The sequence below is a fragment of the Numenius arquata genome, chromosome 24 (genome assembly GCF_964106895.1).
Source record: "Numenius arquata chromosome 24, bNumArq3.hap1.1, whole genome shotgun sequence".
Lineage (NCBI taxonomy): Eukaryota > Metazoa > Chordata > Aves > Charadriiformes > Scolopacidae > Numenius > Numenius arquata.
The window spans coordinates 5,119,442-5,140,275 of NC_133599.1; the positions used below are offsets into that span (position 1 = coordinate 5,119,442).

The following is a 20,834-nucleotide window of genomic DNA, read 5'->3' on the forward strand; positions in this document are numbered from 1 at the left end:
TTCTTTGCTGTGAGGGTGGTGAGAGCCTGGCCCAGGTTGCCCAGAGAAGCTGTGGCTGCCCCATCCCTAGAGGGGTTCAAGGCCAGGTTGGAGGGGGCTTGGAGCAACCTGGTGTGGTGGGAGGTGTCCCTGCCCAGGGCAGGGGGTGGCACTGGGTGGGCTTTAAGGTCCCTTCCAACCCAAACCATTCTGTGATTCCCTGTCTGGGCCCTGCCCCGAGCCCGGCCTGTCACGGCGCCCTCGTCCCCTCCCTCACACCACGGCTCCATCCCCACCCACCCCTCCCGCCATAGTTCCGCCCGCGCTCCCCCTGCCCTTCACGCAATGGTTCCGCCCACCCCGCTCGGCGCGGTGACGCAGCCACGCACGGCGTGGGCGGCGCAGGCGCAGTGGCGGCGGCGGGGGGGGGCCATGGCGGCGGCGTCGCCGCTGCCCCCGGCGGCGGGGGCGCCCCCTGGCGGTGCCGCGGGGCGGGCGGCGGCGGCGGCCCCGGGGGGGGCCCGGGCCGAGGGCGCCGAGGGGCTGTTCGTGGTGCTGGGAGCGGGGCTCGCCGCCGCCAGCCACCCCCTGCTCTACGTCAAGCTGCTCGTCCAGGTCCGGGGTTGCCGGGGGAGGAGGTGGGGGGGGGGACGACGAAGTGGGGGGGCACCGGGGAACCACAGGTATAACGGGGGGGGGGGGGCGTCGGGACCCAAATGTAACGAGGGGGCGAGGGGGACGCCTATATAGTGCCCCTATGGAGACCTCCATGTGCTGGGGACCACTATATGTACAGCCTCCCTTTTATAAGAGGGGACACTGCTATATAATGGGGGGGACAGCCCTATATAAGGGAGCAATGAGGGCCCCCATCCAACGGGACCCCCCTTATATAACGGGATGAAGTCACTCTGTATATTGGGGGTCCCTTTACAACTGGGGGGGGTGAGGGCACCTGTAAAATGGGGGAGCTTCTGTTGTGGGAGGTGAGGACGCCCACTGCAAGAGGGACCCCTATATAACAGGGAATAGGAAGCCCTATATAATGGAGGGATGAGGAGCCCTATACAGTGGGGACTCCTTTATAGCAAGGGCATCGGGACCCCCTCATATGGGAGGGGATGAGGATACCCTGTACGATGGGGACCCCTTAAAATGAGGAGGATGAGGATACCCTCTGTGGGGGGGCTCCTATATAAGGTGGGATAGGAAACCCCTATATAACAGGTATCCTGAGAACCCCTCTAATAGCGACTCCCATAAAATGGGAGGGTTGAGGACCCCCTGTAGCCTGGGGATCCCGTGTCTTGGCATTCCCATGTATCTGAGGGTGACTGGGGGGGACATGGCCCTTTGGCAGCTCATGGATTGAGACCGGGGGTTTTTGGGAATGCCAGGACAGGGACCTACTCACAGGGTTTCTTTTGAAGGTCGGGCACGAGCCACTACCTCCAACCGTTGGAAGAAATGTGCTGGGACGGAAGGTCCTCTACTTGCCCGGCTTCTTCACCTACGGTGAGCCAACGTCCCTCCCTGCCAGCCCGACGTCCTGCCCAAAAACAGGGCTGGGAGCCACCAGGCCAACCGAGCCAACCTCCAGTAGCGCTCCCACCTCCCTTTGGGATCATCCCCAGCCTCCAGTGAGACATAAACAGCTACAACTAGTCACAAAGCCATCACATTTACCTACCTGTGGTTGGGGACAAGGAGGTTGTGGCCCCGGCGATGGTGCTGCGTCCCCTTCCTGTGGCAGGTCGCTCTGGGTTGGCACCGTAGCGGAGAGGGCGGTGGGGGTTTGGGGGTAGGTTTGTTGGTGCAGAGTTTTGCCGGCGTTAGAGACAGCGAAGCGCTTTTCTTCGCTCCAAAACAGCCCTGCAATAACTTGCCCCCCTGCCCTGCTCATCTGTATTGTAAGTGGAAGCCTAAAGGGACAGAAATACCAAGAAAAGGGAAGGTAATTAGAGGGAAAATAAAGTACCATTTTTCTCTATGTGTGGGTGGAGCAGTGCTGGAGGGGTGGGGGAATACTCGGTGACCTTGGGGGCTGCTTTCACAGTGGGTTTGTGATGAAGAAGAGCTCACAGTCACAGAACGAATCACAGAATGATATGGGGTTGGAAGGGACCTCTGGAGATCATCTAGTCCAACCAGTCCTGAAAGCCGAGTTGGGCCGATCCCAAAATCAGGCAGTGGTACCCGTGGGGTGGGGGGGACCCCGTGCAGGAGCAGTACGTGAGCACTGCAAACCTCTCCTGGCACACCCGGGACTGGAAACACCCCGGTGCTGCCCTTTGGAAGATGCATTTTCCAAACAGATTTCCAGCGTTGGGTGATGGAGATGGGCAGAGCCTCCCTGGCTTCGCTTGGGACAGTGGAGGGTGGGGGCCGGAGTGGTTGATACCCACAAGCACGTGGTGGGTCCTATTCCACCCTGTTACATCAGGGAGAAATTGGATCCGTTGGCTTATTTTTTGGCTGGAGACCCAAGAAACCTTGCGTGGGAGAAGGTGAACTGAACCTGGGTTTGTGAGATCGTTATTAAACCTGAGTCTGACCCTTCAGGAGAGGGAGGTGACACCGCACAACGCGTGAGATCATCCCTCCCTCCCCTCATTCACTCCAAACTGCCTGGTAGCCCTTTTCGGGTGAGCAAAACTATTCAGTAGCCCAAAATACTGGAGCTATCCTTCCAGTTTAGACAGATGTGACAGGGAGTACTTAAGAATTCTTTGCATCCTATATGAATTTTATTTAGGACTGTTAATAAATCACTTACGGCGGCGGGGCCGCAGAGCGGTGTCTGTGCCGTGCTGAGCTCCAGGGCAGTTTCGGCTGAACGCTGGAGGTGTTTTTGGGTGCACTCCACATGCCGGCCGGTTCCTGACTGACGGCAGCCTGGTGTTTCCTTACCCAGCCAGACACATTGTGGAAGTGGATGGGAAAAGAGGCCTCTTCCGCGGTCTTACTCCTCGCCTCATCTCAAGCACTTTATCAACCATCACCAGGGGGAGCGTGAAGAAGGTAAAGGTTGGCTTCTCTCTCCATAAATCACTTTGCTGGGTCGGCCTGTGCTACTGCAGCGGAGCCAGGGAGCCTGCATCTACCCAGCTATGACTATGCATGGAGGAATAATGCACTCTCCGTCTCCTAAGAGCTTTGAATAGTCCTCCAGGACAGGAGGAGAATAGTGCCCATATCCCCAAAACTAATTTTCTAAACAATATATATTTAATTTGAACAACCACTTGCCTTTTGTAAGCAGTTTCAGGGCCCCTCTCTGCCCTCTTTTGCTTTCCATCCTTCCTTCTCCTCTGTTCCTTCTTGCCCTTTTTTCTTCTCCTCCCATCTAGAGCACAACTGCTTGTGGTTTCCTCCTGTCCTCAGCCATGGAGGGTTTGTGGGGCAGTGTCTCCATCGGTTTTGACCATGTGTTTCTTCTCTCCCCGCTCAGGCCTTTCCACTGGAAGACATGGAGCACGTTTCTAACAAGGATGATGTGAAGACCTCCCTGAGGAAAGTGGTGAAAGAGGTGAGAAGTGGATATTGCATGTTAACGGGAAGATCGTTTTGGGGATGTGCCTGGAGAGCAAAGGAAGCTTCAGCTGTGGGCTGAGGGTGAAATTACTTGGAGACAAACTCTGGGTGAAAAGGCCGTGGTATTTAGTAGCCACTCTGTGCCCAGCTATGAAATAATCCATTTATCCTGAACAACAGATTTCAAAAGAAGGACCTGAAATGGGTTTCAGTACACGAAGGGAAAGGGCCTGACCTGTGCAGGTGGAGCAACCTAGATTTTCATACAGGTCTGGTTTTTTCTCCCCAGACCTCTCACGAGATGATGATGCAGTGTGTGTCCCGGGTTGTCTCACATCCGCTGCACGGTGAGTCCTGTCCTCTCCAGACTGAGGAGACCTGCTCTGGCCGGGGATCGTCCCAAAACCCCGTTTACTCCATGTGCATCTGCCAGAAATGGCCTTGTATGGAACCACAGAACAGATTCAGGGTCTCTTGAGCAGTTGCCTTGGTTAGCTTTCAGGGACTAACCCAGCTGAGCGGTGAGGTGCTCTTTTCCCATTCATCCCAGAGCTTGTCCTAGAGATCCCGTTGGGGTTAGGGCCAGAAATCCTTCACTTCACTGACAGACTAGGGAAAAGCTCCGGTTTCTAATGAGTCTGGCAGCGCTGAGGACCACTGAGAGCAGCTGGAGGTGATGCGAGGTGAGGGGAGGGAAGGCAGAAGGGTCAGGCCGCGTTTTCCTTCGCATCCGTTGCAACCTGAACTGGATTTATTGCTTCATCAGCCCTGTGTTTCTTTCCTCCCAGTGATCTCTATGCGCTGCATGGTCCAGTTCGTGGGCCGGGAAGTCAAATACAGGTGAGGGGCTGCAGCTCGGAAGGGTTTGGGCACAGAGAAGCAGGAGTCTGAGAGTCAGTGGTGCCCCATGGAGTGGGGGATGTGGCAACCAGGAGGTTTGGGAGACCGAAAAGTGAATCTGAGCCATGGTTAGAGGGTGGACGAGTTGGGGGTGAAAGGGTGGGATGGGCTCTGTCCCTGGTGTCCCTCTGTCCTGCCGTGTGCCCGTGGTGATTTTGGTGGCTGTAAACGCACCTTCCTGATCACACAGCGAGTCTCCTGCCTTTTTGCTTTAGGTGTTAACAGAAAGGGAGGTCAGCAGGGAGGCAGAGTAGGGGATACGAAATGCTGGTGCAGCCCTGCTTGTCTGCAAGATTTTTCCAAGCCTTTTTCAGCAATACCTGTCTCTGTGCAGGACAAACCTGCACATGCAGTCACCTGAAAGCATGCCCGACGCAATTGCAGCTAGTCCACGACTGCCAGCGTGAGTTCCCAGAGGCAGGACAGGGCTCTTGGGTTCAGAATCAGCCTAATTAAAGCAAATTACGTGCTGTAGTTGCGGCACGTGTATCTGCTCACACAAAGCCAAGCAGAGCTTTTCGAGCTTTGGCATCTAAACAGCTGTCAGCAGGTTGAGCGTTGTCCCTGGCGATACTGCAGACTGGCAGAATGCAGGGATGACCCTTCTTGAGGAGCTGAGAAGGAGCAGATCAGAGCTGCCCTCTGCATCGGTGGCTTTGGGGGACACACTGTGTCTGTTGTGGCTGCAGAGTGTGCGGGAAGCTGTGCAGGACAGAGAGAGCAACCCCTGCACGCTCATAGCTCTTTTCTTTTCTTGGCAGCGGTGTCTTCAGCGCCATCGGCAGGATATTCAAGGAAGAAGGGATCCTGGGATTCTTTGTGTACGTGAGTTGTTGTTTAAATGCTTTCTCCTGTAGCCTGAAGGTGCCGGTGGCTCTCCTGGCCCCTCTGCCAACCTCCGAGTCGCGCTGAGCTCCCCCCATCTGAAACCTTGTCCGACTGCAGGACCCTCCCATCGCTCCCAGAGGAGCCTTTGACAGTGCTCCAGTTTGACCATTAAGTTTACCCCAGATCTTATCTTCAATCAAACCTTCAGAGCCCAGAGAAAACTCTGTATTTTTTTTTGTTCTTACCTTTCTTTTTTTCCCCCCTGGTGGTGCTTTGTGTTTCAGTGAAGGGCCATTTAAAGCATTTGTTTGTGCAACAGGCACCAAGATCAAGTGCAACAATGAGACCCCTTGTCGAAATAAAAGCCAGGGCCCGGATAAGAAGCACGTTCCTCTGAAGGGCACCCTGGGTGCTTGTAATGAGCGGGTGGTTCGTGCTGGAGGCAGGTTTGCCTCTACGGTGGGAACACGGTGGCTCAGTGGCGTCGCTGCCTGGACCAGAAAGAGCTGAAAAGTGCTTCCAGCCACTTACTGAGCCTGGTGAATTGATGGCGTTGCTCAAGTGGAAGTCTAGCAGACACCTTTTTTTTTTTTTTTTCTGCTTGAACCCTTAATTAACACTTCTTGCCTTCTTTTTCACATCTGTATAAAAGCAGAACCACCTGCTGCCTCCGCTCCCGGTGGGAAGATAACACGCTTTATTATGTTAATAACACTAAAGGCAGCTCTGAAATTTCAGGAGGGGCTTTCAGGCCTGATGCCTTTGGCTCTGCAGTCACAAAATTTGGGCTTCCAGATGAAACATGAACGCAGCAGGAAGAAATGAGCAATGGCAGGGGGGTCTCACCGTATCCTTCCCCAAGGGAAAAATGCCAGGGGTCTGCAGAGACCCCATCAATCGAGCGCTGCTGCATCTTCCTTTTCCAGCCCATGGCTTCTCTGGTGAGGGTTTGGGGTGCAGCCCCAAATCTCCTCTGTTAAATACAGGTTCCTTGGGGATGTTCCCTGTGCGCAGGGCATGGCTGGAGCAGGCTGCCCAGCAAGCCTCCCTCTCCTCCACCTCCCGAGGAAATAAGGTGAAAGGAGCCGCCGCATTCCCTTCCTCCACATAAAATAAACACTGTTGGTAGCCTAATTAAACTTAATAGTTCACAGGAAAGGCTTTAACACAACCCAAAATGTCTCAGGAGGGCTCTGAAGTTATACGTGCTCTACAGCCCCGCGAGGAAATCGCGCTGCCGTGAGGGGAGCGCAGGCTGCATCTGTAGGACCAAACCACTGCGGTTCTGCTCGCAGCCCTCCTAACGCGACCCAAACACCTCCGCGCCCTTAAAAATCACTGCGGTGCTCTCATTTCCCACGGCCTTATGACCTTATAACACAGCACTGACGGTGGCACCCGCTCGCTCTGGATGTGTGCCTCTAGAGATAAAGACTTTTCAGGGGATGGATTTATCTTGCTTCCCCTTGTATCTGCGGCGCTCTCCTGCCGGCCAGCAGGCCAGAGAGATGCTCCTGGGGCTCCAAGACACCCGTGTCGCCTCGAGGATGGCTTGTTCCAGCCCTGCCTGGCCCTGAGGTTTCTCCTGCTGGGTACCACCACCGTAATCACAGGCTTCGCTATCTGCCTGCTGCTGGTTCAGCTTTTAATGACTTGTCATCTTTTAAAAGTACTCCTAATCCGGATCTCCTTGGACATCTCGCCGGGCACAAGAGCTGTAGCACAAATGAGTTTGGGTTTTTTTAGTCCCTTTCTGCATCTCTCTCAGACCCCTGGTCTCCAGTCATCCCGTAAACTCAGGCCCAGCGTCCGTCGTTACTTTGATGATGGAGGGGAGAGAGGGATGGGATCCTTGTTGCAAATGGAGCAAATAATCCAATTCTCTATCAACAGATGGGTGAGGGTTTACGTGGCTGCCGTGATTTCTGTTTTCTGGTCTTTATTAAGCCCCTGTTGTATCTGCAGCAGCTCAGGAGGCTGCTTCAGACTTGACTTTGAGGTAGAGAAAGGATTTTTTACAAAGGCTGAATGCTAAACGCAAAGCAGACCATCTCTTTGGGACCGGAAAGCTTTGATTTCTTTGTCCTGTCCACTGCTCTCATGTGTCACATCTTTTAAAGCCAGCGGATCTTCTGTTGGAGGCTTCTGCTGTGCCCAGCCCCTGAGACCTCGGCTGCTTCTCCAGAGCTGCCGGGGCCCTGACAATACATGGGTTGTCTCCAAAAAGCATAAACCCTAACACCAAGGGAGCGAAACAAGCTGGATCGGAGCACACAGTCCCAGTTGCTGTTCTGCTGCTGCAGCGACCACAGCAGGAGAGAAAACTGGTCCCTGCTCCAAGGAGGCAGCGTTGGTTTTGAGGAGAAACCAACAACTCAGACGAATGTGCTTGGAGGTGGCTCTTTCCAGTGCCGCAGACACTCTTGTGACTCTCAACAGGCTCGTTTTCAGAATAGTCTGAACACATCTGCTGGTAAAACAGGCAGGTTTAACATGCACCTGGATCCTTTCGCAGCAGAATTCTGCACAGCCAAAGCAGGAGGCCCTGCGCTTGCCCCCTGTGCTGGTCCAGCAGATGCTGCAGGAGCTCTGGCAAACTGGAGAAACCCTCTGAAACGCTTTTTCAGTGTTTAAGTGCCATTAGCTGTAGAAGCTGGGGTGTTCGTGCTGCTGGGGGCTCCGGCCCACATGTCGATGACAGCCATAAGCCAAAGCAGCACATTGCCTCGTGTCCCTGTGCTTTCAGGTGGCAGCAGGGATGGGGAAAATCAGGGGCTGGAGCTCTGCCACCAGTTAATCCCACTTTGCAGTAGAGCAGGTTTTGCAGAACAACCCCCCCTATTTTAATTTCTAAAAGGAGGGAGATTCCACAAAGAGATGAACTTCTCATCCTGCACCCTCAAGAGCATCTGCAAAATGAGCTTAACGGAAACCGGCTTCATCCCTGTCTTGCCTGGGTTTCAGAGCAGGAGTTGGGCCAAGGTGGGGTTTGGGGCAGAACAAGGGGACTTGGGTGCCCACAAGGCAGATCCCAAACTTCCTGCTCCAGAGCATCCCCTGCCAGCACATGCAGGACCATGCTTGAAGGCCAGGCCAGCTCTTCCCTGAAATGTCCACTTTTCCCATCAATTCCTCCCAAAGTAAAGATGCATTTTGGGGGAGGGAGGTTCCTCTGCGCTGGTGGAGGGAGGGCTGGGCACCTCAGAAGGTGGCACTTGGGACCCTTCTGCACCTCACGCCCCTCTTTTTGCCATTGCAGCGGTTTGGTCCCTCACATCCTGGGGGATGTCATCTTCCTCTGGTGCTGTAACCTCTTGGCTCACTTCATCAACACCTACGCGGTGGACGACAACGTGAGTGGAAGCCCTTGATGGAGGGTTTGGGGGGCCCAGACCGAGCACCTGCAGTTGGATGGCGTTAAAGGGAGGTTAATGGCTATTTTAATACAAACAGACACTGGGCTTTGGATAAAACACTGTAAAAGTGCTAACGATGCAGCATCTGCTCAGGGCTGTGTTTCAGCTGCGGTTCAGGGGATGAGGTTTGATAGCAAATGTCTTCCCTGGTTCTCAGCTGGGATGTGGTGTGGTCACCACCGCTTTCTGCCTCCTTCCCTCACCCCACACCCATCATCTCAGGCTCGGAGGGGTGTCAGGTAGTGACAGTGACAGCCCGCTGTCATCCGCCTCCTCCTCAATCCCTTTGGTTTCTCTTTCCAGTTCAGCCAGGCATCAGTGATCCGGAGCTACACAAAATTCGTGATGGGGGTACGTAGGCAGCTGCCGTGTCCTTTCTCCTCTTCCTGCTGTTGGGGGGTGGCAGTTTACGGTCCGGGGACAAAGGCTGGTCCCTACTTTGTCTCCAAAAATGAGGATAACTTTCTTAATGTGCAAAATCTGGGACTAGTCGCTGGGACTAGCCTTTTTTTTTTTTTTGACATGATGAACATTAGAGAGGCTACTGGTTTTCTGTGCTTTCAGATCGCTGTGAGCATGCTGACGTACCCCTTCCTTCTGGTGGGAGATCTCATGGCAGTGAACAACTGCGGGTATGTCCCTCACACTGAGATCTGAGGCTTCCCCTTCCTTTCTTCCAGCCCCTCGTTCTCTGAATCCTCCGCTAACGATCGCAAAGCCTTCATACCAAACCCGTAAACTATATGGCACCTCGCAGGGTTGGCTCGTTTCCTGTCCCAGGTTGCTTATAATTTGACATCAGAGGGCACAGACAAGAGCAGCATAAAAGCTTGAGGTGGGGAGGAATAGGGAGAGCTGCTGTGGCGTGGTCTGATCTGAACGAGACCGGAGGCAGAAGGGATCAAAGGGATCGCGCTGGCTCCGGCGAGCAGCACAAGCAAAGCTCTTAATGGGTGCAGGCAGGAGCAGGACCAAGCTGGCTTTTGAGTGCTGCAGGAAGCCGCCTGCGTTTGTGCCTGTGGGAAGGGGACTGGATCCAAGTGGGTGTAATGTCTTGATTTCTGCTGGCTCTCAGAGGTGTAGATACAGCGTGTAGTCCTGGGCTCGGTGTATCCAGGTAACGCTCCTTGTTTGTACACTCCAGAGGTAATTAAATTACACGATCTGTTGCATTCTAAATAACGAGCTGGTCATTTGGCCTTCAGCCCAGGGCGGACGCTGTTTCTGTGTCCTCGCTTACACTTCTCGCTGCTCTTGTGTTACCTCTCTGGATAACGTGACACCTCTTTCTCATCCCTGCAGGTTGCGCGCCGGCCTCCCTCCCTACGCTCCCACCTTTACGTCCTGGATCCATTGCTGGAGGTATCTCAGTGCTCAGGTGAGGGGAGCAGGGCACACGCGGAGCTTCGAGCTCCATCTCCTCCTGCCCCATTTCTCCAGCACTTCCCAAGGAGTGCCTGTGCCGTGTCCTTCACGTGCTCTGTAACCCACTCCCATCCCTCCAGTTTGGCACCGGTTTCAGGCATGGCAATACTGGTCTGCCCCTTACACACCCCGAGCTTGCAGCCTGCAAGCTTTTGGCAAACGCATTGCACACAGCAAAGTGAGATGGCTCTACCCTTCCCCATCCGCCACCCCGGGGGGAAATGCCCATCCCCAGCACTCCCAGGGCTGACACTCCGATGTCTCCCCTAGGGTGTCCGGGTCTTGCAGCCCCCGGAGTGGGCACGGGTCAGTCCCTGCTGCGATTCCCAGGCCGGGTCTCAACCCTGACCCTCTGCTCTCTCCTCTGCAGGGGCAGCTCTTCCGCGGGTCCAGCCTCCTCTTCCGCAGAGCGCCCACCGCCTGCTTCCCCATCGACTGACCCCCGGCTCGCAGGGAGAGGCAATGAACCTGGGCTCCTCAAGAAATCCTAAGCTTGTTTCGATATATGTCTATTTTTTTTCTTTTTGATCCGAAGTCCGTGGTGCCAGAAGAAGACACATCCTCTCCAGCAAGGCCAGCAACAAGTTGGCTTCTGGAGATCTGGCTTCAGGCTCCAGCTGGACCAAAGCCCCATCCTCATGGCTGTCTCGACCGGGATGTGCAGCAGGGAGTTGTCTCTTTGGTCCAAGCTGTAGCTCTGGAGTCACTGGGGAAGTTTGGGCAAGCAGAAAATGCCCAGGTACTAAACGAGCCAGCCCTGAGATGCAGAGACAAAAGACTGCTTCGTTCTGCCCGAGCTGAGAAGCGGCAGGAGATCGAGGTCGCTTTGCTGAGGAGGCGCCGGCAGCTCCAGCCTCATCTCTTCTGGAGAGGGCACACGTTTGCGTGGCAGGTACCTCATCCCGGGCGAGATCAACCCCACGACCCGTATTTAAGGTTTTGAGGATAACTAAACAAAAAAAGGAAACGGTTTCACTACAGAGCACAGCGCAGTCCCAGAGAGACAGGGATGGCTCGGCTCTGGGGCGGTGCTGGGACTCGGATGTGGAGAGAGCACTCGGGGAGGGACGTGCGCTGCAGATGGGAAGGATTTTTGCTGCAGGATGGGCTGGATTTAGGATCCACCCGACAGAACTGCTGGGTGTTAGCTGGGCAGGCAGCTTGTACCCGGTTCTCAGGGGAGACGGGTCCTGGGTCAGACCAGCCGGGCCACATCTCCCAGGCATCTCCTGGCCGCAGGACCACAAGGTCTGATCTTCGCTGATGGACACAGAGCTGCGTCCTGCGGTGCTGCTGCATGGCAGCGTCCTGCTGAGAGCTACACACAGACGGGGTCGGTTGCAGGAGGGGCATTTGGTCCGTTCCTGTCTGGAGTAAAGGAATAAACCTTGAGGTGGCCAAAGGCTTGCGAGGCCTCGGGTTCAGGAGCTCCTCAGGCACACAGGAGCGTGGCTGGCCCTTGTGCAGCAGAGCTCACCGGTAGCAGCAGGGCAGGATTTCTCCTCAGCTCACCAAAATAATAGGTTTTTTGCACCAGTCTGTGCTGCCGTGGCAGGCAGGCAGATTCCCCACACTTCGGTTCCCCCTCAAAGCAGTCTTTTGCACAAGAGATGTTGCTGCACTCCCTGGGAAGAGGGTTTTTGGCGTCCTCGAGCAGGTTCCCGTGTGCTGCAGCGGCAGCAGTTGGGGTCACGTCCCATCCTGGTCCTCTGGGGGCCTTGACCCGCCATCGCACAGGGGTTTTGCTCCCTCGAACGGGTTTGATCCTCCCAGCCAGGGCTTCGGGACTCTGCTGGTACACGCTGGGACCGGTGGTGCCCACCCAGCTCCCTTCAGTGTCGTGACGTTGCTCCTGTCCGTCCTCCCTTCCTCCTATAGTTGATGTGATGGTAACAGAAGTTAAATAATGCATGGCCCTGTTCCCTAACACCAGAGATTATTTCAAAGAGGATTTAACAATGCTCCAAAATACAGCTATAAAACAACAACTCTTGGCTGTTTTCTTTTGTTAAAAAGTGTTAAATTTTTTTTTTTTTTTTTTTGCATCACAGGCTGCCCTGCTCAGGGAAGGTTTCGGTTTAAAACAGGCATTTCCTTCGGTTTCCTCCCCAAAGGCAGGGCTAAACCAGCTGCTGCAAATTCTGGTTCCCTCCAGTCTCCCTCAGCTCCGTAGAAGGTTGGTGGGTTTAGGCTGAGCCAACTGGGAACACCTGGAGCCAGGGCGGAGGCAGCCGTGGGCTCGGCTGCTTGAAACACCGCACATGGAAATAGGCACTTGGAGTTAAAATGGACCCGATAAATTCTGGAAGGGACAATGGAGACCCTTTGGTGCTGTCAGACCCCTCAGACCGGCTCAGCTGCTCCATCCTCCCCTGCCTGGCTCACGGGGTCCATCCATCCTTCCCCACCGGCCCCACTTTTATCCCATTAGCTGGTTTCTTGCCTACCCCGACACCAGGCACTGCGTCTGCCAGATCACATAACGCCCGCTCAGGAACATACACATTTATCCTCAAAATTAAGGCCACCTTCTGCCGGTCACATCCTGTGAACCCCCTGCCTGGCTGCAGCCCCTGCAAGAAAAAGTGCTATTTCCTTTAAGAAATTTACCTAAATCTGCCCCAGGGCAGGTGGCCTGCCAGCGATTTCTACCAGCTCACCGGGACCCACCAACTTTGCAGGAAACACAACACCCAAACATAATTTTTGATCAATTTAAATGAAAACCAGGTTTCAAGGTGCTGCCTTACCTCAAAGCAGGAGCTACCGCTCACAGGATGATTAAATATTTCCTTACTCCCACCCAGTCCCGACCCTGGTTCTCATCCCGTGCTTCGTTTGAGGTGTCCCACCACGGGGACAGCATCTGCACCACCAATAGGCAAGGAGAGAACTCAAAATCTGGCTGGGCACCCCCCTCCCTTAATTGCTGCCTGGTTTGTTAGCGGGTGCTCAGCCCCACAGCTGGTGCTGGTTTAGCACAGCTGATGGGAACTGGGGGGATTTAGGGTGAAACTTGGGGTCGGGAGAACAAATGAATGGGTGGAGGAGAAGGTTTGGTCCCCGGGATGGAGATTTCTGCCCCCGCAGCCCCGGCGTTCCCCGGTCTGCCCAGGAAACAAACCTGGGTTTAAATATTGACTTTCCAGAACAAAACCGGGAGGGGCGGAGGTCGCTGTCGTGCGGTGTCCGTGCCGTTTATCAGCCCTCGGTGGAAAAACAGAGATTGCCGGGACTTTGGCCTCATCTGCTCCCGGCCGCCGGGGGGGAGAAGGGAGGCAGTGACCGCAGCCGGCAGAGGGAAACTCAGGTCAAGGCTGCCCTGAGTCTCCCCGGGGCCTGTGTGCTTGGGGCTGGGCAGGGTTTGGGGAGCAACGAGGTGCCGGGGAACCCCTTGTGCCCGGGGAAAGCGCAGCTGAGCTCGGGTTCGATCACATCATCCTTCCCTTTCCCCCTGCTACAGACCCTGCAATTAAAACCAAGCCCCCCGCTCCCGGTGGAGTCGTGAGGGAAGAGCTCTCCCGATGGCTGCCCGGTGCCCGTCACCCTGGTGTCTGGGCAGGGGAAGGCTGGGGGTTGCCGTTCCCCCCCTCGCCAGCCCCGGCAGTGATGGAGGGGCCCCGTCATGCGGCAGCGCGCGAGGAAGTGCCCCTGCGGCGCGGCGGCCCTCGATAAGGCTGTTTGTGCTGTTCTCCCGCAGCGCCGAGCTCCACGTAGGCAAACAATTCTTTAAAAAAAAAAATTAAAAATAAAAAATAAATAATAACCCTCGTGGAGGAGATCCCACCGCCGCCGGGGAGGTGGGACTGGCTGGTGCCGGGAAATGCTCCGGGTGGGGACTTGGACCGGACCCAGGCGCCGGTGGCCCTGGACCTGTCCCCTGTCTTTGCACGGCCCGGTCCCCTGGGATGGTCTTCACCCGAAGTGGGGGGGTTACGGAGGAGTTGGGGGGAGCAATCCACCTCTCCCCCCGGACAAAGGAAATCCTGGCTGGAATCAAGGAGAAAAGGTTGCAAAGGGCACGGCGGGGACGCTGGGTGCGGTGGCCTGACCTGCCATGCTGGTGGCTCCGCTCCGGCTTGTAAGAGCAGGGGAAGAGCTGCTCTCCACGCTCCCCTTTGCCTGCCGTGGGCCCTTTTTTTTGGGGACAACTCCCTCAAGCCCCCCTAAGGCCAGCCGCCCCGTCCCCTCTCAGGATGGCAGCGCTCTTGGGGGGAGCCGGTGGCGTTTCATCCCACCTCGAGGAGACCCCAGGCCTGGGGGACAGAGGTGACAGCACAGCCTGGCTCGGCCGAGACGTTTCCTTGTGGCCCCCGCACGCCTCCCTCGGTGCTCGCGTGATGCCGGACCCCCCCCATCCCGGGGGGAGAAGGAAGAGGCCCGGCGAGCCCGGGAAGGGGGGAAACGTCTCCTTGGCTTTCCATTTGGCTTGTGACCCCACGGCCGGGCCGGCGCGGCGAGGGGCCACATCGCTGCTGTGGCGGCCGTCGTTCGAGGTGGCCGTCCTTCGCTGGAAAAAAAAAAAAAAACAAACCAACAAAAAACCACCAACACCAAACCAACAACAACCAACAAACGTGTTAATTCTGTAATCCGGAGGAGTGGAGTTTCTCCCTTAAAAGCCGCCTGCGCGGCGCGGCTCCTGTCAGGCTGCCAGAGGAGGCCGGAGCAGCGTCACACGCCGCAAAGTTTTACAAGGCGAGCGGAGGCGTCTGGGGAGAGGGACGGGAGAGGGGACAGACGCACGCACTCGGACGCGGAAAAACCTCCTCCGGCCTCCCCTCCGGCTCCCCATCCATCCCAACCTTTATTAATTTTATTGTTTGTTGGTTTTTTTTTTTCTCCTTTTTTCTTGTTTTTTTTTTTTTTCTTTTTGGAAGAACAAAGACTTTGGGGTGGGTTGGCGCGTTTGTTTTTCCGGGGTTGGCGTGGGGGAAGGAGGGGGGAACCCGGCGGCTCGAAGGCGAGAAAGTCCCAAATTTCCCCGGCCGAGTTGCCGAGTCTCGGCAAAACTTGAAGGAGGAAAAGACGGAGAGGGGGGAGAAAAGGCGGGAGGCGGCCGGGGGGGGGGGAAATAATTAAAAAATAAAATATGATGACGTCACTTGGAGCTGGGGTGCCTTCCCCGCTGCCTGTCAGATGCGCCTGAAAAGAACAGGGCAATAAAACAACAGCCGCCTCTGTCTCCCTCGTTAAACACGGCACTAATTGGATGTTAATTTCTCCTTGCTCTTCTTGCTGCTCGATTGTGAGGGCTCTGCCGGGCTTCTCCCCTCTCTCTCTCGCTTTTCTTTCTTTCCTGTTGCAACGCTCTTGGCAGCTCCGAGGGACTCCGGACTCTGCCTTCCCCTCCCGCTCGTGGACTGGAATAATTCAGGAGCCGGGAGTATTAAAAAAAAAAAAAAAAAAATAGAAAGAGGAGGCGCGGGGGGCGACCGGTTCAGAAACGGGGCGGGCGCGATGGGTGTCGAGGGCTCCGCTAATCTCCCCGTTTCCCCTGCATTGTCCTGCCGACTCCCAGCTATTCCCTTCCCATTTAGATTTCTCTTCCACCACCACCACCACCCCCCCCCATCCTCTCCTTTTCGCTTCGCGTTGGGTTTGGGCTGGCGGGTGAAAATATACGTTCCAAAAAAAAGGGAAGAGAAGCGGAGGAAAATAAAAGAAAAAAAGGCAAAAAGCAAAAAAAAGGAAAAAAGGGAAAAAAGGCCAAAAAAAAGGCAAAAAAAAAAGGAAAAAAGGAGGAAAAAAGGGAAAAAAGGCCAAAAAAAGGGAAAAAAAAGGGGGAAAAAAAAAAAAGCATGGTTCAATGACGACAAACCCCCAAACCTCCTCCCAGCTCCCCCCGTCTCGCCGCGCCGCCTAACCCCTGCGTGGAAACAGGCGTTTTAGGGAGCCGGAGCAGGAAGTTGTTGTTCTGTGTCTTGCCCAGGTCATCCTCGCGGGGGTACGTGTGGCAGAGCGGTGGGCGCGGGGAACTCGGCGGGCACCCGCCGGCCGCGGGCCACCCCCCCCAAGCCTTACCCCCCCCCCTTGGGCCGCCCAGGCGTTGGAGGGGCGGAAAGGGGGGTGTTTTTGTGGGGGGACGGGAGAGGGGGCCCAAGGGACAGGATGGGTGGGGGAGCGGAGGGGAGGGAGCGGGAGGCGGCGGTTGGGGGGAGAGAGCGGGAGCCGGGGAGTAAAGTCCTACCTGGGATCGGTGCCAACTTCCTGCAAAGGGTTACAGACCCGCGGCTTTGAGAGCCCACCAGAGGCGAGTGCGCTCTTGTCACGGTTCCAAGGCGAGATGAAGGCAGCGGGAACAGGTACAGCAGATGCCGAGTGGCCTCGTTTGCCCGCCCGAGCCTTGCTGGGGAGGGGGGGGTAGAGGAGGAGGAGGAGGGGGGGGGGGGGGCCTTGGGCTCGCTTTTTGAAACCTGGCCCAAATCCGAGAGGTTTGGGTTCTCCCGCCGGCGGGGGCCTCGCCATCCCCGCACGAGGCCGGCGGGGCCGGTGGGTGCCAAGGGTGGGGTGCGGGGGGGCCTGGTGGTGGTGGTGGTAAAGAGGGGGGGGGGGGGTGTTGGGTTGGGTGCATGGCAAAACGGGGGGGGGGGGCCTCCACCGCTCGTTCGCCTTCTCGCCGTTGGGATTAACATGCGGAAGATGCGCCTGTCACTTTGCTTACTGTCAGCGCTGGCTCGGGGATGGGTGACGGCTTTGTTCGGCGCGGCCGGGGGAGCGGTGCCAACCGGGGCTTGGCAGGCGACGGCGGGTGGGCAGGGAGGGGAAAAAAAAAAAAGGGGGGGACGGAGGCGGCGGGAGCGGCCGCCGGGGTGGCTGCGGAGGGACGTGGCCGTAAGGCCCCGCGCAGGAGCCCTGCGCCTCCCTCTCCCTCCCTTCTCTCCCGCGCCCAAGGCTGGTGCAGACAAAATGAAAAACGTGTTTTGTTTTGTTTTTTTGGCATCTCCCCAGCAGCGCTACCAACCCTGGCCGTCGTTCCCCCCCCTTTTCCCTCTTTCCCCCCCACCCCCTTCCCTTCCTTCTTCTCATCCTCTCTCCGGTCCCTTCCCCGTCGCGACTCCCCGTTTACAATCGGCACAACCCCAGGTGCTCGGGCAGCAAAAATAAAAAAAAGGCCAAAAATACCCTCTTGGCACCCAAACGACCCTCAATCCGCCCCCCTTGGCGGCGACTGCTCCCAACCTTCCTCCATGGCGGGTGGGTTGTTGTTTGTATATATCTATATTTTTTTGTCCATTTTATTTTTTTGCTATTTTTTGTTTTGTCTTTCCCCCCCCCATCGGATCCCTCTCGCGTTGGGTGTGTGCGTATCCTATTCAAGGACCCGCCGCCTCCTGTCGTGCTAAAACCAGGAAGGAGGGAGCCCAGGGCTGGTTTCTGCCTGGACGCTGGGGCGGCAGGCGAGGGAACTGGCCACGGAGGGTGCCAAGAGGGAGGAGGGGGACGGACAGGCGGGAAAAGGAGCCCAGGGGGGGCGGAAAAAACCCTTAATCCACCTCCCCAGGCCTTTTGTTTAACCCGCATCCATGCAAAGGAAGGTCTTGGCTTTTTTATTTTCCTCTTTTCCTCCCCTTGTCCTCATTTTTTGCCTCTGGCGGGGCGTTTTTGAGCCCAACGGGGCAACTTTGCGGAGCAGGCGGTGTCGGAGGTTGATTTTTTGGGAGGTGGCGGGCTCGTCCCACGGGCGCGCAGCTCCCAGTGCAGGAATTCCTGCCAGCTCGCCTTTGTGCCAGCCTCCGTTGGCCTTGGGTGTCTCGTTCGGATGGAGCCTGGCATCCAGGCACCGCCCATTTCTTGGCGTTGAGCTGCGAGGAGAAGGAAAAGGGGAGAGAGCGAGCGAGAGAAGGGAAAAAAAAAAAGCTGTCTCACTCAAACTGGCCTTTCTCGGAAAAAGGATCCTTCCCCGATGATTGTCCGGATAAGCGGAGCTAAATCCAGCCACCACTCAACAACAAAACCACTCTCTTCCACGGTGCGTCTCTCTTGCTGCCTTGGTACGAAATCGAACCTCACTCTTAATTTTGGGTGGTTTTTTTTTTTTTCCTTTTTTTTTTCTTTTTTTTTTTTGTCCGTGCGGTTGGGGTTTTTTTGCCTTTGATTTGAAATAACGTTTTGTTCCTCCACTCGCTCAGTCGCTTTGTTGTTGCTGTAACCTGCCTTCTCCCCAAAACCCCCTTCCCGGCGAGTCCTCCGGCCCTTGGTGCTAAAACATCCGACTTTTAAAACCAGTCTCCTATAGAGAGGGATGTATAGCCCATAGGCAGGTCCCTACGTGCCGCGTTTGGAGCGGGACCGGAGGGTGATTTCTCTCCCTGCCCTCGCCCCGTCGCCCGGGACCTCCCCGAGAGCTTCCCGGGGCTGCGTGCGTGTTGCCCGGGCGCTTCTTTAGTTCCTTGCCGAGCACTACCGAAGGGGGGGAAAAAAATATTCTGTCGAATCATGTCGGATTTGCAATTCAACATGGCAGCCGCAGCTAACGTGGTGGGAGCTCCCAGCGCCGAGCAGACCGGTGGGCACGCGTGCCCCCGGCCGGCCTTGCCAGCCATGGTGGGGGCACAGGAAGGGTGGAAGGAAGGAGAGGGAGGACAGCAGGGAGGGAGGGAGGACACCCTGGCGAGGTCAGAGAGGAGGAGGGTAATTTTATTTCTTTCTTTTTTTTTTTTTTTTTTTTTTGGCGGGGGGGGGGTGAATTACACCAGGAGTGATTCGGAAAGGAGGGAACTCGAACGGTCTGGTTTTGTCAGCATTAACTGTTTAGAAGCTGGCTTGTTTTTCCCACACTGGCACCGTGTGCCAGGGCAGGCGGCAGGGCCGGGGAGATGCCCGGGAGCGGGGCGGGAGGCTCTGCCGGACCCGGCGGACAAAACCAGCCGAGGGAACGCTCCAGCGGCTGCTTTTCCCGGAGCGATGGCGGCCTTTAGGCTTTGGAGATGGCCTGAGCCGGGCGCTGCTGGGAGGAAGCTGCTTTGCGACGGCATCGGGATGATTAAACGTGGCCGCCCGGTGCCTCGTGGAGGTTCGCGCCTCTCCCCTCTCGCAGCCGGGCGAGATCCGGCACCGCCGTGCCGAGAGCTCTCCCGCTCTGCCTGGCCCTAACCCAGCCCAGGGGTTCGGCCCCCAGCGCCTGTGAATCTGCCCTCTTTCTGTCAAACTTAATTTAGGCCTGTTCGGGACACAACAAAAGCAGTTTGTTTGCAGGGCAGGGTCCTCCTTCCCAGCCGCCGTGCACTTCACAGGCGCTCAGGAGCCATGAAAGCTACCCCTCCTCCTTCCCAAATTTTTCCTCCTCCTTTCTTTCCCCCCTGCCCAGCTTCCCCCCTCCTCCTTGCTTCTCCAAAAAACTCCCTCTTTCAGTGAGTGACACACGGCCCTACGATAAAGCCTTTGAACTGGCCACAAAGCACCCGAACGCCCTTCTTTGCCTCTGTGACCCTCCAGCCCACACTGGCCACCTCAGCCACGCTCCGGGGATGTCCCCAAAATTCCCTCACCTGCCCCTCACCTCCCAGAGATGCTGTCCTGCATATCACGGCATTTCCCGGCCCTGCAGTGATCTGCGTGGCCTCGTGTGCCCTGGTTTGGTGGCTGGGATGCCGGGGTCTGGCTCCGAACCTCGCCGTAGGTAGGTTTTCACAATACCCCACGGTTGGTTTGGGAGCCGAAAGTCCCATGTTGCGGGAGCCAGGGACCGTCAGTCATTCAAGGGGTCTGACCCCCAAAATGTGTTGGGATTCCCTCGTCAGCAGAGTCTTTACACACCGGTTTATATCCAGACCCTTAATGCCAGTGAGAAGGCAGCACAAATTTTTTGCCCATCAGTCCAGCTTTCTCCTTGTTATTTACACAATAATAATTTCTGGGCAAAACCAGACTTTTCCCAGTTTGCTTCCAATCCTTTTGCTTCCCCAAGAAAAGCTGGTAGAGGGTAGATATAAAAAAAGACCCGCTGGAGCTGCAGCGGGCTCTGCAGTGGGCAGCCCCAGAGGAGAGAAAGTCTGAACTCAAGCAAGACACTTCTGACGTGTCCTAAGGAAAACATCTGGCACCCCTGGAAGAGCCATCCAGCCAAGGGACGCAGATGTTTTATTCCACACAGCTCGCAGCAAAATAGGGCTCGTGCTTCCAGAACATGGCTCAGCAAAAAGGATGAATTCTTGAAAGGGGGAGTTGGATCTTTCCGCTGTTTATTGCCTTTGCTCTCGGGCTGCTCTGCTGCGAGCTCTGCTCCACCTCCAGGAAGGAGACCAGGAGCTTTTCTCCAAGGCTGCTATAACCCCCCAGCAGTCAGCAGAGACACTGGATTTGCACTGACATTCCTGAGAGCGGGATCAGGCCTCCAGGTTTGTCAAGGGGGGCTCTGGGAAATTTCCTTTCCTTAAAAGGGCCAGGTTTGGCCAAGGCAGAGTTTGGATTGTGATTTCCTTTTTTCTTTTTTTTTTTTTTTTTTTTTTTTTTTAAAAAAAAACTTGGAGCAAAACTTACATTGGTGAAAATTGCCTGATTTACAGTTGCAGAAAACGCTGCGCTCTGTGTCTCCACAGCCCAGCCCTGAGGGGACCAGCTCCCCCCATGCTGGACCATCCATGTAACCAGCTTCACCGCTCCAGTGACCACCTCTGGTGGGAGAAGAGGGGGCAAAGGCAGGGAGACTGACTCCGGCCTTTGTGGGCTCCCTCCTCAGCCTTTCCAGTAATTGTTCCAATGGATTTGGGGGCACAAGTTTAACAGGATCCTTGTAGAAACACACCCAAG

At 56.1% G+C, this 20,834-nt stretch overlaps 1 protein-coding gene across 1 annotated transcript; it reads left to right on the forward strand.

The window, feature by feature from the left end:
* Positions 1–411: 411 nt before the first annotated feature.
* Positions 412–12,060, forward strand: MTCH1 (mitochondrial carrier 1). Its single transcript, XM_074163137.1, has 12 exons — positions 412–594; positions 1,410–1,494; positions 2,894–3,000; positions 3,431–3,508; positions 3,803–3,860; positions 4,302–4,353; positions 5,175–5,234; positions 8,501–8,594; positions 8,961–9,008; positions 9,222–9,289; positions 9,960–10,035; positions 10,453–12,060. Exons 1-12 carry the CDS (start codon positions 412–414, stop codon positions 10,519–10,521), a joined length of 978 nt encoding a protein of 325 aa, XP_074019238.1. The 3' UTR covers positions 10,522–12,060.
* The last annotated feature ends 8,774 nt before the right edge of the window (positions 12,061–20,834 follow it).

What these genes read in the sequence shown, in the direction of transcription:
- MTCH1 (XM_074163137.1), top strand. Translation starts at nt 412, where the DNA reads ATGGCGGCGGCGTCGCCGCTGCCCCCGGCGGCGGGGGCGCCCCCTGGC. An exon ending in CCTACGCGGTGGACGACAAC is followed by an intron (nt 8,595 to 8,960) that starts GTGAGTGGAAGC and finishes TTCTCTTTCCAG; the next exon opens with TTCAGCCAGGCATCAGTGAT. An exon ending in ACACAAAATTCGTGATGGGG is followed by an intron (nt 9,009 to 9,221) that starts GTACGTAGGCAG and finishes CTGTGCTTTCAG; the next exon opens with ATCGCTGTGAGCATGCTGAC.